The 19,375-nt window shown below is 47.8% G+C and overlaps 1 protein-coding gene across 9 annotated transcripts in view; it reads right to left on the reverse strand.

The window, feature by feature from the left end:
- Positions 1–18,711, reverse strand: part of ptprt (protein tyrosine phosphatase receptor type T) — a 279,550-nt gene extending 260,839 nt beyond the window's left edge. For all 9 annotated transcript variants that reach the window (XM_030091481.1, XM_030091480.1, XM_030091479.1 and 6 more), the window contains exon 1: positions 18,485–18,711. In XM_030091481.1, coding sequence (XP_029947341.1) covers positions 18,485–18,572 — 88 coding nt within the window. In that variant the 5' untranslated portion in view covers positions 18,573–18,711. The remainder of the gene's footprint in view (positions 1–18,484) is intronic.
- Positions 18,712–19,375: the final 664 nt, after the last annotated feature.

A 19,375-nucleotide genomic window follows, 5' to 3' on the forward strand; every position in this document is an offset into this window, starting at 1 on the left:
GTGTGTGTGTGTGTGTGTGTTCAGGTGACTGACTGTGTTTCAGTATTCAGACTGAATCGAGGCCATCAGTATTCCAGGACTGGGTTTATTCACTGTTTTCCTCCACAAAGCAGACGCCAATTACTGCTGCCAATCACACACACACAGACACACACACAGACGCACACACACGCACAAATATGTATACAGAGCTATAAGCAGACCCTCAGTGAGACCCCCCCCCCCCCCCCCCCCCCCCCCCCCCCCCTCCCCCCCTGGCTGTCAGCAGGAGTCATCAATCATGCTGGTTCTCTCCGGTTCTGCTCCTCTCCAGTTCTGGTTCTCCCCCGGTTCTGCTGCTCCTCTCCTGTCATTGTTCCAGATTAATTATTAAAAATTAACACGGCCGTAACCTCGGCATGTGAGCACCGCAAAACTCACTTCAAGGATGTTTCCTCACATCTACTAATGAAAACCTCTGGGTTTTTCACTGCAAACACACACACACACACACACACACACACACACACACACACACACACACACACACACACATAGATGTTTTTTTTTTTACTTGCTGGTCAGTTGTGTTGCTGGAGAAGCAGCAGAAATAAGCTGCTTGCAGGGCGGAATACATTCTGTGACCTTGCGGTTGTGCTCACTGCCTGGAGGTCATGGAGTGAACACACACACACACACACACACACACACACACACACACACACACACACACATACACACACACACAAAGGACGGCACATCTACGCCCACAATCCTCCATTCCCTGGACCAGGTGTCAGCTTTATTCAGCCCCACACTCTGATCTGGTCTCATTTTATTCTTTTCCATAGGGAAAACCACACACTCACACACACACGCACACACAGTCTCGTATTTCTATCCTTGTGGGGACCGTCCATTGACTCCCATTCATGTCTAGCCCCTAACCCTGACCCTTACCCTAACCCTAACCCACACCACAACAAAGCCTAACCCTAAAGAAATGTTTTTGCACTTTTACTTTTTTCAGTAACAACAACATGGTCAAGAAAACACTGTTTCTCCTACTCAGGACCGGAAAAAGGTCCCCACAAGGCACGTCGTTCCACGTTTTGCTATCCTTGTGGGGACATTTGGCCCCGACAAGGATAGAAATACAAGAACACGCTCACACACACACACACACACACACACACACACACACACGCACACACCTATCTCTGAAGGTCGGAACTCACAGGTTCAGAGTTCCAGCTCAAACTTTTAGGGGCTCAAATTGGAAAAAAACAAGATTACAGGCTCACAGTCACCTGTAAAAAGCACACACACACGCACACACACACACACACACACACACACACACGGGGAGCCTGACCCGGTGGACCGGACTCTGACCCGGTCAGCTTCCCGTGTCTCGTTCAGCGTTCAGACTGAGGATCAGCTGGACTCCGCTGTTCGTTTCTGTTCTGGAGTTCAAACAGCAGAACGAGACGCCGAGCTTCACACTGTCTGACTCTGAGCTGAGGTCAAGCGTCAGGGTCAAACATCTGGGGTCAAAGTTCATGTTGACCAGGTTTCCTGGATGGTTTTCACAGTGAAGCTGCTTTAGGTTTACACAACTGAAACCTGAACCTGGGGTTCAGTTTGTGAAAGACGTCGGTCCTCACGGTCCCTGAACGGCTCCCGAGGTGGAACTTTCTGACAACGCCTCGACTCTGCTGTGGCGTCAACAACCAGGTCTGAGCTGGACGACCTGTTGTCTGTACAACCCGCCACCTGGTGGAGCAACAAGGGAACTACAGCGCGTTCAGTGCTCCTGCTGTTTCCATGGAAACAGACATCGTTTTAAAATGAAACCTTCCTGAGCTGAAAATGCAAAAACGAAGCTGTTTTATGTGAATTGGAGTCGTGAAAACGGAGACTTAGATTTTCACCACTAGGAGGAAGGCTGGGACAGAGACCATGGGATCCTGGACCACTGAGGGTAAAATACCCACAATCCTTCTTGACACACTGCACAAAAAGACGCCAAACTGGAGCGAACCGCCAATCAACCGGCGGTAAAGTGTTCCCGTGTCACATGAAGTCAACGTTCCTCACAGTAAGCGAGCAGCTCACTGATTAGCCGAGGCAGCAGTTTAAAGACATACGGTTAATTAGTTCTTCAGAGAGACAGCAGCTTCGCGACCGAAGCGTTAGCTCACTGGTTAGCGGTGCTGATGGACGACACGGCGAGCCGCTCCGCAGGGAGCCGGCTCGCTGCTTGAACGTCCATTAACCAGCTTCTCAGTCTCCTCCGTGTGTGTGTGTGTGTGTGTGTGTGTGTGTGTGTGTGTGTGTGTGTGTGTGTGTGCAGATGTTGAGGAAAGGTTAACAGGGCCTCAGGAGGTTGTTCCAATCACAGCTGAGCTCCGGACGTCTGAAAAGCTGCTCCTCAGCTGAGTTTTGTTGAGCGACGTCTGGATTTGGGTCTTGGGTCTGCGGGGTTCCATGTTGGAGTTTGCATGTTCTCCCTGTGCAGGGCAGGTGAATCGATGACCGAGCTGTGAGTGTGACCGATGGTTTGTCCAGAATGTAACAGCCTCAGCTGGAGACGGACGGACGGACGCGTTTCCATTTTTGTTGATTTTCTTTATGGGATGTTCTGTTAAAGGTCGACTGTTCGATTCTCCGCCCCATGTCTCAAAGTGTCCTTGAGCAAGACACCGAACCCTAAAGGTCACTCAAACCTTCCGAATGCGAGTGTTTCCTCTTGGATGGCGGCTCAGCTGGGTGTCAAACTGTCCGCTAGCTTAATAAAACTCGAGGTGTGGGTAGAGGAAGACGTCAGGACGGCAGGACGGCCGTCCAACTGCTTCACACGTCCCGCCGGTCTGTTCTGGGCTGAAGACTGACAGCCGGAGACGGCGGGACGGCGGCAGCCAGACGGGAGTCAGTCTCTCCCGGTGACAGCTTCCACATCAAGGCCGAGCGGCGCGTGAAAGGTAAATAACGGCGGGGAGCCGCGATCGGCAGCCCGCCTGAACCTGAAGGGGAGCCGGCGCTCCTCTCCACCGAGACGGGAGCTAAAAATAGCTCCGAGGAGGAACCGTGGCGATGAGGAGCAGTAAACTGCCGACAGAGCGACGGCGGGAATGAGAGGAATGAGCTTCAGACGCAAAGGCGAGGAACATCTGGAAAACATCACACACACATTTTCTGAGCAAAACAAAATCTGTATCAAAACAGGAGAAACGCTCAGTAAATAAGTGATTCTGCTGATAATGTCTTGTATTATAATATAAAAATAAATCCGACTCCTGCAAACTTCATCCCAGCAGAAATCAGTGTAACCCAGAAAACACCTGACGTGTAAAATAAGAAGCTTCAGGTTTCAGAGAGCTTTAAGAGTCCAACTTGGAGAGAACTCTGCTGGAGAACTGCCGCTTGAAGCTCGATTTCACCTTCAGAGGAGCAGCGGCCGGACATGAAGCCAACACTGTTCTCCAGAACATCCGGCCAGCGACGCCGGAACTCTGTTCTAAAGCACAGAGAGGCTGAAATGTCGACTGACTGCTGAAGCAATCTCATTTATTTCTATTAACATCTATTGATTTAAATTTATGATTTTTAAAAACGTTTGTTCTGCTCCTTGATTTTCCACTGGACTTCCCACCATCTTCAGAGGAGGAGGAAGAAGCTTTATTGTCGTTCTTCAGTCCAGATCAGGGTTCTGAAACCTTCATGACCAAAAGAACTGTGTCAGTGACTTTTCCTCAAGTCCAGCTGTTCTGGATCCATAAAGAACATTTAACCTTTAAAACGAGGAGAAGCCGCTCAGGAAGCTTCACACAGAAACTAGATCTTAGGAAGCATTCATCAAGTTTTAACTGCAGTTCAGAACACAGAACATTTTATCACACTGAACCAGTTTTTGTTCCTGATTTTAACAGTTTTGTTCTTTTAAGCTTTTGTTGACAGTTTTGACATTTTAACTTTTTTATCCATTTTACCTCTTTTAAACAGTTTTCTCTGCTTTTTTCTGCTACATTTCATTTTCTAATGTTAGAAATTGGAGACGTTTCAGGTTCTTTAAGCTGTTCTGTCTTTGTTTCCTCATTTCTTGAGGTTTTATTTTTCCCAGTTTCACTCGAGCCTTTTTCGAATCCCTTTTGAACCTAGAGTGACGAATCACAGAATAATTTAAAAATAACTAAAATATTTATTCAGGCTTCATGGAGCCGCTACAGAGGGACTGAACAGCCACATGTGGCTCCAGAGCCGCAGGTTGAACACCCTTGCTTAACAGCTCTCTGTACTGTTTGTAGTAATGAAGCGCTGTGTCCTAAAACTGCTGTCAAACAAAACAAATATGCAAATAAATAAGTTTCAATAGAATAGAGTAAAAAAGCCACCAAGGGAAGCAAACTGACAGAAGATATATCAGGATAAGTACGCAGTAATAAATGCGTTGCTGATTGTGTTTGCAGTTTTTGTTCCAGCTGCAGGTTTAATTAAACGTCCTGAGGGCTTCAGAGGATTCCAACTTCAGCAGCACCGCTGATAAATAAGCAGGAATAAGACCATTAGAGGCTTTATAAAGCAGCGGAGGCTGTGAAAATCAATTCCCATTTAAACAGAGATGATGTGTGCTCAGCCGCTCTCAGCCCGAACCGGCGTTCGGACGAACCTTCACACTTTCTGTTTTGGTGGATTTTTCTCTCCTGAAAGCAGCGTTTAGAGCGTTTATGTGCTGATCTGCTGATCGATGGAGCGAGCGCTGCGAACACGCCCTCCTCACAGCAGGGGGCCGCGAATTACAAGCGCAGCGACGACGGCGGTCCAGCCGGCTCACTGGGACTCGAGTCCGCGCTTGAGAATGATTCAAACCGCACTTCTGGAGCCAAATGGGCCGTGCACCTGCTCCGTGCACGTTGAGTGTTTTAATGCACCATTATCGGGCTGCATGCGGCGGTGGAGGACTCCCGGTATTTTCCTGATTACTCAGGACTCGTAACTCCACAGAGTCTCGTCCAGCATCTGCTGCTCGACGATTAATTTCATTAACGACTCGACGGCTTCATTCTTTGGAACGTGGGCTTGTTCTCCTCTCTCTCTTTAGATAATGATGCAATATAAAAAAAAAAAAAGCTTAGAAAAAAATTCAAATTATTCTTAGATAGGACACATTTTAAGTGAAGGTTGCTGAACATAAGGCCCGGGGGCCAAAACAGAGCCGCAAGAGGCTACAATCCGGCCCGCAAAGGCTAACAAGCTGATTTTCAAAACATTCATAAAAATACTGACAAACGTCCGAGTATCTTCCTGGTTGCTGTCAAACTGGCCGAGAGGCTGAAGCGGAGTCCCGCCTCTTCACCTTCATCTTGATGCAACCCGAAGATCTCCAGACATCCAGACCCGTTCCTGCTGCAGGAACTCGATTCTGTTCGGCTGATCAAACTGCAGGGAGAAAACATTCTGCTCAGAATGACTGATTACAGAAGCTACAACCGCAGTGTGGAGCAATGATCACCCGGAACACGAGAGCTTCTTCCTCTCTCTGCTGGAGACCCGAGTCAAAGAACTGATCCCACTCAGACTGGGTGCAAAGGATTCTGGGTTTCAGGGTGAACAGGAAGAACTGGTCCCAGAAGTCACTGCTGCCTGATCCTAGAGGACGGGAAACTTTTCTCAAACTGTGTTTTTTCACTTCTGTATTTTAAAAGAAACCTTCACGCCGCTGCCGAATCAAGAACCACCAGTCTGTTCATCCTCTCATCCTCTGCGGTGGACCTTCCTCCTCCTCATCATCATCATCAGTTCTCACTCATTCACCCGTCTCTTTCCTCTGCCCTTCACCCTCTGATCACTTCAACCCCCACCATCTATCTCCTCCTCCCCCTCTTCCTCCACCCCCCAGTGAGTGGCAGCTCCAGCAGGTGAAGCAAGGCTTCCCCACGTCTTCCTCCCTCCGTCCGTCCGTCTCACTTCACCAGGCTGCACTTCCTGTAGCTTCCAATGAGAGAGGCAATTATCTGTTAATCAGGGTTCACACACACACACACACACACACACACACACACACACACAGAAGGATGACTGGTGAAATGATGGAGTCGTGACGGCAGATGGAGCGACGATCTGATCAATAGAAAGGAGAGCGGACGGACGGGCGGGTGGATGGGTGGAGGGACGGGCGAGCGGACGGACTGACCAACAATTCCAGCAAAAAAAAAAGGCTGAGAGAAATAAAATATCAGGAGGGAAAGATGAGAGGAAAGTGAGCGATGAAGGGAAGAACAGATGCTGGATTAGACTTCTATACACTTGGCAGTATTTTATCCCAGTGTGTGTCTGTGTGTGTGTGAGTGTGTACAGATGAGAGTTGGTAAACAACTAGAAGATGGTTGGCACCTTTACAGAGAGGACGTGTGACGTGTGTGTGTGTGTGTGTGTGTGTGTGTGTGTGTGTGTGTGTGTGTGTCAGACCGAGTGTAAATAACGAAAGGCGAAATCCAACCGCCAGGCAAACACAGCGCTGTTTGCCGAGATCCGACGCTGGCTCCGCCTCCATCTCTCTCAATCCAGCCTCCGTCAATCTTAATTCATCCCTTCTTCACCAACTTCATATTCCTTCACGATTACTTCTCCTGTCTCGGTTCTCGGGTTTATTTCTTCAGCTCATGAATATCGAATCAAACGCCGGGTTGTTATTCTGTCCACAGAGGCTGGATTCAGGCATTAGCGCTGATGGGAGCTAAATGCTAACGTGTCTCCATCTGAGAAACTTCCGGAACAATCAACACTTCTGGACGTATAACGGATAACTGATATTTACCTCCGATATTCATTTGTATTAAAAGGGAAAATATTGTCAAATTTCGGAATAGTGCAAGCTTCCGTAGCTACTTCCTGTTTGTGTTTTGTAGGCTAACGGCAGAGTTTCCAGAGTTTCATCGTTCGTCTTTTTCTGAACGAGGGAAATATCTGCCTGTTAGTCTTGAAATAATTAGACTTTGCGTTTTGTATTTAGTCAGTGAAATGTTGCTCAGTTTAATTTGTTCCAGCAAGTTCCAAGACTAGGGGGCTAACTGTTAGCATGTCAGTGGGTTTTCCCATAAAAGATAGCATTAAGCTAGCTGGACTTTTTTCATAAGCGTGTTGAGATTTACTGTGTTTCACTGTGTTTCGTCCGTGAGGAAAACAGAATTCAGCCTTTACAGGATTAATGTGGCAGTCAGGAGAGAGTTTATTTCACTGATGAAGCTTCTTCGCTCCTCCATGCTCATGTATCTATGGCTCTGCAGGCACTGTGCTGATTGGCTGTCAGCCCTGCGGACTGAGTGTAACCAATCAGATGGTGCTGTGGGCGGGACGATGCTGGAGGCGGAGAAAGGAAATAATCCCGGTTCATTTTGATCTCTTATCGGGTGTCGAATTAAAAAAAAAAACGATATCTGTCAACAAGCCGAATGTCGGCGCCGATGATCGGTCAATCCCTGGTGGACGCCGGATGCCACCTGATCATATTTAACAGAAAACAAAACATGTTTACGGTTCTTCTTAATCAATCTGAACTTAAAAAAGACAAACAGACAGAAAATGGCTACAAATTGAAACCTAATTCACCTCGTTCACGTGAAGGAGGGGTCGGATTTTTCAGAAAATACTTCAACACCGGCTCTGACGGCTCTCCTCCGTGGTCCACATGCGGACCGTGTGGTTCCGGGAATGAACCAATCAGAGCCGGTCTGTGTCAAGAATCCCGGCTGATCGTCTCCGCCGCGGCCCGTCCGTTACGTAACCACGCCGTGAAGCTTTGTGATTTTCATACAAAGTGTTTTTTTACCGAGCAGCTGAAAGCGGCTCTGTGTATCCATCTTCTGGGTGAAATCCTCCCACACAGCCTGACATAAATTAAATTTAGTCGGTGGGAGAATAAAGTGAGGGATGCTCAGATATCATCTAATATATTTTCTCTCGCTCGCTCGCTCGCTCGCTCTCTCTCCTCTAGCTAAACTCCACAACTGTCTTTATTACCTTTCTCTGGCTACCCACACTTATTTGTCTCATTTCCTCTTTTATTTTCTCTCTGCCATCCACACCGCCGTCCCCTCCACCCTCCTCCACCCGCAGCTTGTTGATTCAGAAGCGGCGTCTCCGTCTCTCTCGCCCGCCTCACGTCTTCATTAAAGGTGGATTAATTACTGCAAAACCTTGTTAAGCTTCGTCAAGACCTCCTGCATTAATCAGCAGTTATTTTAATTAGCGGAGAGGAAGTTTGGATGTTTCACACCTCCGTCACTGATCAGCTCCAGCTCCATTCGCCTCCACGTTGGAGGTGAATGATGAAGAACGAAAACAGCAAAACACAGACTAGTTAATGAAATCTAATCCACTCATTTCCAGTCCTCAGCTCAGAGCCACACGGCAGACCCCGCGCTGTTCATACCCGCTTACTGAGGGTCTGTGAACGCAGCACTAACACACTCATGTTTGGATCTTAATTTATTTATTTTTTTATTTTACAAGTAAACGAAGCAACAAGTCACCAAAACGAGGTGAAAGTGTATAACTCAGCAGGGGGCGGAGTCTAATGTCACGTTTTCAGACAGAAGCTTCATCAGCGTGTTTACAGTTTTGGCTCACACGGCTTGGTGCTTCAGGGTGCTCTGCAGACACAAGAGGCTCGTAGAACAAGGGGGGGGGGGTAATGAAAGGTGCAAATAAAGAATAAGTCATACAGAATATTCTAGTCAGGATACTAATCGAAAACTAAAGCAGGGACAATGTGACTGTATGTACAACATAAATGTTAAAACATAACAGGAAATACAATATATACAATATGTACCAAATGTTTTTAGTGCAGAAGCGTGGAGGGTTAGAAAGTGTCATTGATTTCTTGTTGGGGTTAAAGTGACCATGGTGGCAGGATAATACAGTGTTCAGGGTTGTTGCACATAAAAAAAAAATAATACGATAACCTGCTGTGAACAAGGTTATTTTTGCAAATGTAGAAGGGGAAATACTGTTTTTGCAAACGCCCAGCTGTGTGTAAACGTAGCCTGAGAATTATCAGCCAACAGAACATAATCCGAGAAATCTTTTGAAACAGGAAGAAAAATATCACAGGTCCTTCATACTGCCCTCAGTGTTCAGGAACTAAAAGACTCCATGATTATTTTTACTTATGACTGAAAAGAGTAGAACAATTACTAGTAACTGAATGGACAGATGGACGGACGGTTTGGGTAGATAGCAGACACTAACTAGTCTAACTCAGTGGATTCTGTTCTAGCAACGCGCAGAGGTCTGTATTATTCTGCTGTTCCTACGACTTGTTAACCGATCGCTCAGCTGATCGATGTAATCAGTGAATCAGTCGTCAGGTTCAGTTTGTGGGAGAAGAAGCTCTGAGACTCTTCAGTCGGTCATCTTGAAATAAATGGACTCGTGAACTAATTCAGAGACGAGAAGAAGCAGCAGAGACAAACTGGTCCATGAGCGGGACAGCGAGAGACAGCAGCTTGAAAACTCCACTCCGTCTTGGTGGGAGTCTTGGATGAAGCTGTGTAATGGAGGCGTTGAAGCTGCGTGGCGCTGGAGGTGCTGCACCCTGATGGAGGTCAGATGGTTCATTTCACCAAACGACGCAGCTTCAAGACGATTTCACTGAGCTCCAGAATATCCAGCTGGCTTCAGGAGGGTATTATGTTCAGGCCTAAAACAAGAATATCACACACACACACACACACACACACACAGTCTCGTATTTCTATCCTTGTGGGGACCGTCCATTGACTCCCATTCATGTCTAGCCCCTAACCCTGACCCTTACCCTAACCCTAACCCACACCACAACAAAGCCTAACCCTAAAGAAATGTTTTTGCACTTTTACTTTTTTCAGTAACAACAACATGGTCAAGAAAACACTGTTTCTCCTACTTAGGACCGAAAAAAGGTCCCCACAAGGCACGTCGTTCCACGTTTTGCTATCCTTGTGGGGACATTTGGCCCCGACAAGGATAGAAATACAAGAACACATACACACACATACACACACACACACACACACACACACACTCGAAACCTGGATGAAAGCCTTCCGTTTGCTCCCTTATCGGGAGAAAACGTTCCTCTATGAAAGCGAGTGAGAAAAAGCAGCGACCATGTTTCTCTTAAGAAACTGGAGCTCTTCTTCAGCAGAGAAGGTGTTTCAACTGAAGACATTCTTCATTCCCAACCTTGAAAAAAAAATAAATAAAACACACGCCTGCTGTTTGTACGCCGAAGCAGAAGTCAGCCATGAGACGACGGATCAAAAAGTGTTTCCATTTAGAAGCAGGGCTCTGAGGAAGGTGTCCTCATGTCTCCAGCCTGCGTCACACAACCCAACAAACCGCAGAGACTCTCAAGAACCTGGGAAAAGCTTATTATACTGATTTACAGCCAAACAATGGCTGGTTACCTGGTTACCTGGTTGGTTGGTTGGTCAATTGATCTATTGATTGGTTACTTGGTTTGTTGTTAATTGGTCAGTCAATTGGCCTGTTGGTTGGTCGGTTGGTTGATTGGTTGGTTGGTTGGTTGGGAAATTGGTCTTAGTGGGACTAATAGTTCTTAGTTTTAGTGGAAAATTGGAAATGATGACAAAACCATAATTTGTTAAACCTTTCCACCGTCTTAAAGCTGCTGCAGATTCACCAAACATTCCTACGGCTTCTCAAACAGCAAGGTCTGCTGATTTCCTGAAAACGAGGCTCTGCATTCCTAATGCGCCTCGTCAGTGGATAACAAATTGGATAGAGGTAAAGCAGACCTTAACCTGTTAATTTAACAGTCATCTAACCATCTAAAGACAAAGTTTCAGTTCTCTACTCAAAGAGAAATCAGTTTCAGACGCTGCTGACACCTGAGGTCAGAGTTTTCCTGGGCCTCCGCCCGGTTCTTCCAGCCCAGCTCGTGTTTTAACGCCCACCGTCACTCAAAGTCGTCTGGACGGCTGATAGCACGATCATCTGTGTGACCGCAGAGACGAACGGTCTCCATGTTGTCTAGATTCTGCAGACCGCCCGGCTCGAGCGCCTGGGCTCAGACTCGTGCCGCAGTGAGCAGCGCGGTGATTAGCGGAGGCTCATTAGAGCCGGCGAGCGGCAGCAGGCTGAAGCCCATTAAGAGCTTGTAAGGTGTTCCATCACGACCGATGGCCACGCTCCGCCGAGAGAGACGCCAACAAGCAGCTCCGCTCTGCTAAATTTAACACGTGCCGACATTTCAGCGCGTCTTCTGGGAACGCCGCGCCCCGGCTGGAGCGTCCCGCAGCTTCACAGTCACACCGGACCCGGCCTGCCGGAGCGATTCCGTCTAAAGGTGAAGCCACGGAGCGACGACGCCTGGGAGACGAGCATCTGCACCGTCTGGCCCCGAGGCGGAAGCTAACAGCCTCTAAAGGATGAAAACAAAACACCTTCCACCGATCCGGCTGCCGGTTCTACAGAGAGGCCACTGCGCCCTCCGAGGCTTCTGGAAGCTCTTGATTCATTTATGATCTGCTGTAATAGTTCATGTAATGAAGGAATTAAGTGTAATTAATGGTTGAACCACTTCTCAGAGGGTCACTGATGGCGAAGTGCTGCAGGATTCCTCATTATGAAGGATGGTAGAGCGGCGCTGGAGCGGCGCCGTCACCACGGTCTCCAGAGGCAAAGACTTCACCGTACGATCGTATCACAAGACACTGCGATGTTCCACACAATTCATTTAAACAATTACACCTGACCGAAAACATCTCCAAGTGAAGTCCTGAATGAAGCTTGATCAGCTGCAGCAGGAGCAGCGAACTGACGGAGACTGAAACATGAAGGGAACGGTTCCCCGAGTCCACTGGAACACGAGCGGTTCGGTTCTCTGAGGGCTTCGGTTCCCAGAGTTCTCGGATCCGACTGAATTCACGGCGCCTGGAAAACATCGATCATCCTGATAAAAAAAAAAAAAACAATACTAAAAGCTGTTAAATCAATATCAGGCAGCTGAGTATCGCAATATATTGAGATATCAACACACACACACACACACACACACACGGGACAGAACACACACATGAAGATTCAAAGAAAAGAGCATTGAACGAGAGGAAATCACTGAAAACAAAGACTTGGTGTCAAAAGCAACAGATTTCATTTAAGTGGAATTATTTCAGCTGCCGGGAGGATAATGATCAATGAAAATTGATTTTTAATTTCATTTAGAAAGATGTTTAGTTTTCCTGTCAGTGGGTGAATTTAAAGGGGACATATTCAGATTTTTCCACTCTGTGGTGGAATCGCAGTGTGTGTTGCCGTAGCCTCATTATGACCTTCAGATCTGAAAGCTGTCGGTCTCCTCCCGGTCTTTCACCACATTTTGTGAAAATGAAACTGAAGCTGAAACGGTCGAGTTTGAGTTTGGTCTGCTTATCCTGAAATAAGCAGATTTAACTCCTCCCCCTGACTGGACTGAGCCCCCACCGTGTGTGTGTGTGTGTGTGTGTGTGTGTGTGTGTGTGTGTGTGTGTGAGAGAGAGAGAGTGGGCGTGGCCAGACCGGGCAGCAGGCTCAGAAACAGCCGTTGTGAGGAGGCTCCTCAGAGCCGCTTTAGACCCTGAAACTCTGAACAAAGGAGGAATTTGGGGCGAACAAACTGAAAGACTCTGTTTTTGGGCTTCTGAGACCGAAATGATGAGACTGAAAAGTAGCATCATATGTCCCCCTTTAAGGTTGAATCAGCCGTTTGTCCTTCATTATTGTCTTTTGTGTATTTATGAAGCCCAACGTTCCTTTCTACACCTCAGACGGCTCAAAGGTTTATTTACTGCCAGTGAGAATAAAGAAACCTTACAAACGTGATAAAACTCGCCTGACATTTACACCTGAGGGAATGAAACACGTCCTCCGGTCCCGGAACAATAACAGATAAAGAGAAGAAAAACTGAGATACAGACGAAAACCAGTCCAGTAACATCAAAAGAAATCTCATCTGTGGGTTTTTTCCAGAGTGGTGCAGCCAGAATGAAGAGAGGAGTTTTCTCTGCAGGCTTCAGTCTGAGTCGGGGTGAAATGGTGAAGACCTGCTTTCTGGATTCATCCGTTCACGTCCTGAGCCCATGAAGCTCCGCTCACACGTCTCAGTGGAAACTCAAGACTTTCCCGTCGCTCCAGGTGGAACCTTTTCCAAAACACCTGGACCCCGTTGTCGTGGAAACGGAAGAAAACGCAACTTCTCTGAAAACGCTTCGGGAAAACCAACAACCGGCGGCCCCGAGTACAGCGTTACCATGGAAACGGACATCATTTTCAAAATGCTGCCACGTAAACAATCAACTTTTCTGAGATGAAAAAGAAAAAACGAAACGTTTTCAGTGAAAACGACCTGAAAGCAACAAGCTCGCCTTTAAAACCCTGCTGGAGCAGGAGGAACATGCAAACCGCACACGCTAACCGCTACGAGCCGCGGAAAGCGCCCGGCCGGCCGCGGCGACATGGCGAGCAGGAGGAGACGTCTCTGACCCGGAACCAGGTTCCTCTCAACGGAGAACTCAGACGAAGGCCCGACGGGCGGAACCGCGATTCAGGAAGAGACACAGCGCCGAGCGTGTTCCACGGAGAGGAGAGGAGAGAACGTCCGACTCCTCACAGCCAGTCGTTTCTCATCCTCTCTACCAGCCCCCCCCACCACACACACACACACACACACACACACACACACACACACACACACACACACACACACACACACACACACACACACACACACACACGACGCCCCGGCACTCAGCATGCCCTGCTATTAGGCTGTCACTTAGTCAGGCCAATAGAATAAGTGGCGTGGATTAGGCAGCGCGCACACACACACACATACACACACACACACACACACACACACACACACATGTACACACGCACAGTCTTGTATTTCTATCCTTGTTGGGACTGTCCATTGACTCCCATTCATGTCTAGCCCCTAACCCTGACCCTTACCCTAACCCTAACCCACACCACAACAAAGCCTAACCCTAAAGAAATGTTTTTGCACTTTTACTTTTTTCAGTAACAACAACATGGTCAAGAAAACACTGTTTCTCCTACTTAGGACCGGAAAAAGGTCCCCACAAGGCACGTCGTTTCACGTTTTGCTATCCTTGTGGGGACATTTGGCCCCAACAAGGATAGAAATACGAGAACGAACACGCGCACACACACACACACACACACACACACACACACACAGCAGAGGAAACAATCACAGCCACTCAGACAGTCGATAACAGTGAGACATAATCAACTTAGCGTCATTCTCTCTCTCTTTTTGACCTCCTGTCATCTTTTGTCATTTCCGCCAGCAGCTCATCCTTCAGCCTTTTTGCCCCCCCACCCCCCGGTCCCCCTCCTGCTCCCCTTCCTGCCCCCCCAGCTCCTCCTCCTGCCCCCCTCCCTCCAGGATTGATGACAGAGGTACAGGACCTCAGGACTGGTCTTCCACTGACCTCCTTTTCTTCCCCTCTCTCTCTCTCTCTCTCTCTCTCTCTCTCTCTCTCTCTCTCTCTCTCTCTCTCTCTCTCTCTCTGTCTCCTGGACTCCCACCTGCTCCTTTCTTCTTTTCTTCCTCTTCTTCTGTCTTTCCTTTAATCAGGGCGTTGAGCCCGGGTCCTGGAAGGAGCAGCCCTGCATGTTCTCCCTGCTCTCCCTGCTCTCCATGTTCTCCCTGCTCTCCCTGCTCTCCATGTTCTCCCTGCTCTCCATGTTCTCCATGTTCTCCCTGTTCTCCCTGCTCTCCCTGTTCTCCCTGTTCTCCATGTTCTCCCTGCTCTCCCTGTTCTCCCTGTTCTCCCTGTTCTCCCTGTTCTCCCTGTTCTCCCTGCTCTCCCTGCTCTCCCTGTTCTCCCTGCTCTCCCTGCTCCAGCACACCTGACTCTGGTGACGGTTCATCTCCAGGCTCAGCAGGAGGAACGACAACGAGCCTGACGACCACCAGCTGTGCTGAAGCAGGAGAACACGGAGAACACGGAGAACACGGAGAACATGCAGGACGTAACTTCACACTAAGCCAGAGGTCAGAGGTCGGCTCTTTGTTCCTCCTGTCTCCCACCGGCCCTTCCTCTCTCCTCATCTTCACCTTTCCAAGTTTCCTCCGTCCTCTGTGTGTGTGTGTGTGTGTGTGTGTGTGTGTGTGTGTGTGTGTGTGTGTGTGTGTGTGTGTGTGTGTGATACGTGTTCACATACAGCATGCCTCTCTCACACACTCTGCACTAATCATATAAAAAGCTCCATAATTGGAGAACTGAAGGATGATGATTCGATCAAAGCCAAAGACTTTTCCTCGTCGCCGTTGGCGGAAGAACGAGTGACCGAGTCCAGGAAGTGAAGCCGCCTCCCTCTCTTCCTCCCTCTCTCCCTCTTCCTCCCACTCCTCCCTCTCTTTCTCCTACTCTCCTCCTCTTCTCACCTCTTTCTCCTTGATGCCAGGTGAGTAAATCGAATTAAGGGGAATACAAATTGTAAATTTGTTTTCATGACAAAACACACACACACACACACACACACACACACACACACACACACACACACACACACACACACACAGCCTTTAGTGAGACGTTCTGCTGGCAGAATGAAGCTTTTTGCTGTTGATGTTGTTAATCTCAGGTAAAGGAGGTTCTGAATGGAGCAGGTGAGTAAATCGTCCAGAGGGATTCATCCATTCATCGCTCTGCTGATGAAGCAACAGCTCCTCTTCAGTGACAATGGAAATATTCAAGAAATCAATGAATGAATGAATGAGTAAACTAACGGACAGGTTCACACCTGATCAGATCAGGGTTCTGCTGCCTTTATGACCAGAAGAAGCGTTTCAGTGACTTTCAGCAAAGTCCAGCTGATCTGGATCCGTAAAGAACTTTCAGCCTTTCAAACGAGGAGAAGCCGCTCAGGAAGATTCACACAAAAATTAGATCTTATGAAGCATTTATGAAGTTTTAACTGCAGTTCAGAACAGAGAACATTTTATCACACTGAACCAGCTTTTGTTCCTAATTTTAACAGTTTCGTTCTTTTCAAGCTTTTTGTTTTTGGACATTTTTGAAATTTTAGCTGTTTAATCCATTTTACCTCTTTATTAACAGTTTTCTCTGCTGTTTTTCTGCCATATTTAATTTTCTTTTGTTACAAATTGGAGACATTTCGGGGTTTTTAAGCTGCTCTATCATTTTTACCCATTTCCTGGGGTTCTAGCAATTTTTCCCAATTTTCCTTGAACATTTTTTTTAATTCCTTTTTTAAAGCAAGAGTGAAGAATCATATAATAGTATAAAAAAATAAGTTAAATGCTTATTCGGGTTTCATGGAGCCGCTACAGAGGGACTGAAGAGCCATATGTGGCTCCAGAGCCGCAGGTTGAACACCCCCAGATTAGAAGATGAATGTTAGAAGTTCCACAGGATGAAGGAGTGACTCTGAGATGAAGGAGTGACTCTCAGAGTTTTTAATCCGTCTCGTGAGCTGCTGAATGAGTGTGAAAACAAACCCCGGCACCGGGAAGAAATGATTAAAGGGCGATTATTAGAAACTCCATTCCGTTCCTCCGGCGGACCGACAGCTCGGATGTGTCAACACCGCCCCCTGACGACGCACCGGGGAACCGCGCCAAGGGAAAAACAACGGGCTCTTCTGCTTCTCCTCTCTTTATTCAGCTTTTTAAAAGTAGTGATGAAGAGAATTATGGAGTCAAACGTTTTAAAAATTGTAAATAAAAACTGGTAAAATAGAGGACAATTGCTCTGGATGTGTGAAAGCAAATGAAAATACATTTTCAGAAGTCTGTCCTTCTACATCAACCGGATGAAACTAAATGAATCTGACTTTTGTTTATTTCTTGGTAAAGAAAAGAGTTTGGTCTTTTCTGGTCTTTTTTTTTTCCTCTCCTTCACGTCTCTTCATACCAGCAAACCGCTGAGCCAGATCTGCTCAATCTCAGCCTTTCTAGGTTTAATTCTGACATAAGAGCAACACTGGAGCAGTCGCTCACATGTCTTCCTCTCATCGTCTCCCCGCAGGTGGACGCGCGCTCCGCCGCGCCGTTACGCGCGGAGAGCGGAGGACGGAGGGGGGCAGAGAGAGGGACAGAGGGAGAGACAGGAGGAGGGACAGGGCCAGGCTTCCTTTCAAAGTAGCCTCTTTCTGCAGCCCAACAAGTCATGAATACCAAGCAGAAGGTGCCGGGAGGCTGCGGCTGCACTGAAACATCACTGAAGCTGGGTGGAGGAACACACACACACACACACACACACACACACACACACACACACACACACACACACACACATACACACACACACACGCCGGAATAAAGTCACTAAACAACCGGCAAAACTGATTAAAGAGTGCAGAGCAAAGACAGCTTTCGGCATTCAGCTTAAAACGTGCAAAATATTCTGCAGCCGCGTTTCGCTTTCTGAAGATTTCAGTTCGAATCAGATTTATTCCATAAATAAAGATCATTAATTCCCAATCACTTCATTCTACAAGCTCCGGGCTTCCTGGAGTTTTTATTCCCCGTGATAGATGTAATAAATCATCGTGATCGTGGGAGATCGTGGAGAATTTAGAGCCAACTCTTCAGCCTCTCCGGTGCGTAACAAGTGCCTCATGCAGGCTGCGGGCTGCGGAGCGGAGACGAGTCCACGGACCGGGGAGGATCTCCGGGAGGACAAACAGCTTCTGCACATCTCCTAAACTCCACGGGTCCAAAGAGCTTCAACTTGAGCTTTGACTGGATCGTCGGAACGCCGGGTGGTTATTTTGACCTGTTTAATTTAACGAACCTTCCCAGGAAAATAATGTTTTTAAAAACAATACCTCTACAAGACTAAGTGCCTTTACGTTCTCCAAATTTTATGGGACGTGGGGATGAGAGTGCTCATTTCTGGAGACACATGTTCAAACACGAGCCTCCTGAGTAACTCGGATGTCTTTAACATTCTGCTGCGCTGCGCTGCGCTGCGCTCCGGCCGAGCGGCGCACCGGTCCGCGCTCTGCCCAAACCCCCGCGAGCTCCCGGCAAAACACAACATGCACAAAACACCAGGAGAGGCCATAATAACCACAAAAGAAAAAAAAATCCTTCTGAACAATTTAAAACCGAAAAGAGAAGAAAACACCGAAGCGCCCAAAACTTCAGCGGAGCTCCGAAGCGCACGAAACCCGCAGGAGAAGCAGGCGTGAGGGCACAAAGCAACCCGCAACCACAGCAAGTGAACTCCTCAGCAAATCAGCCCAGAATTCTTTAATTACCACTGTTCTGGCAGTTGTGCTCACAAGATATTTAAAACTCAGCTCGCACCAGAAACGAAATAAACGGTTTGAACAAAATGAAACTCGGCAGCGCAGCGCGAGACAGGACGACCGCTCCGCGTCCAGTTTAGAAGAAACCATCAGCAAAACGCAGCAAAAGTACAGATGAGAGTAATCTGGGAGAGTAACGGGTCGTTACCTGGGAAGAATTGTCCATCAGTAAATCCAAAAAGTCCAAAGTGGAGGAAAGCTGCCAGCAAAGCGAGGGAATAACTCCGTTTATCCATCTCTGCTCCTCGCGCGTTTCTCCCGCCGCTCAGTCTATTGGAACATACTCCCGTCCGGTCCTGAGAGAGGGATTCCTGAGTCCGGGACAGCCGAGACACACGCGCGCGCAACTGCGATTAAATCCTCGCATTGGTGGAGAAAGACCGGCGGAGACGCAGAGAGACGCGGGGAAGAGCAGAAGTTTGGAGCGCGCTGCCTCCGAGGGTGCGAGTCCGCCTCGGTGCGCGTCCGTGCGCCCCAAAGAGCGCGCGTCAAGCAGGAGGAGGGGGGGCGCGGAGTGTGCGTGTGTGCGCGCTCTGACGGTCTCTGACAGACTGGGAAAGGAGTTGGAGAGGAATGGAGAGCAGTGCGCACCGCACCAAGACAGGTGGACGAGCGCGTGCGCCGCTTCCGGTCACGCGTTTCAAGGTAAGATGAAGAACGTGCCGGACGCAAACGGAGCAGAGCAGAAACCTGAAGGTTCAGGAAACGTCGGGTTCCACTTACTGTAATAATTATTATTGAAATAACTAATTATTATCAGTTATTTCTGTATTTCTCAGAAATGCTGACTGATATTTGACATTTCCCTCAAAGCATGTGTGGAAAATAAAGTTGGCATTCACAACTGCAGAGTTTCTGGTCAAAACATGAATTTAATCTAATCTTTTATTTACAAGTATAATTAATTATCTGACTCAGTCTGATCGGCACCTTTTCAGAATATTTATCAATATTTCTACCAAATGTAGAAATGGTCAACATTAGGAATCACAGCATTGATTTGCTCATTGAAAGGTTTTTAAAACTGGTTATTAAAAGT

This window comes from Salarias fasciatus, chromosome 5 (genome assembly GCF_902148845.1).
Source record: "Salarias fasciatus chromosome 5, fSalaFa1.1, whole genome shotgun sequence".
Lineage (NCBI taxonomy): Eukaryota > Metazoa > Chordata > Actinopteri > Blenniiformes > Blenniidae > Salarias > Salarias fasciatus.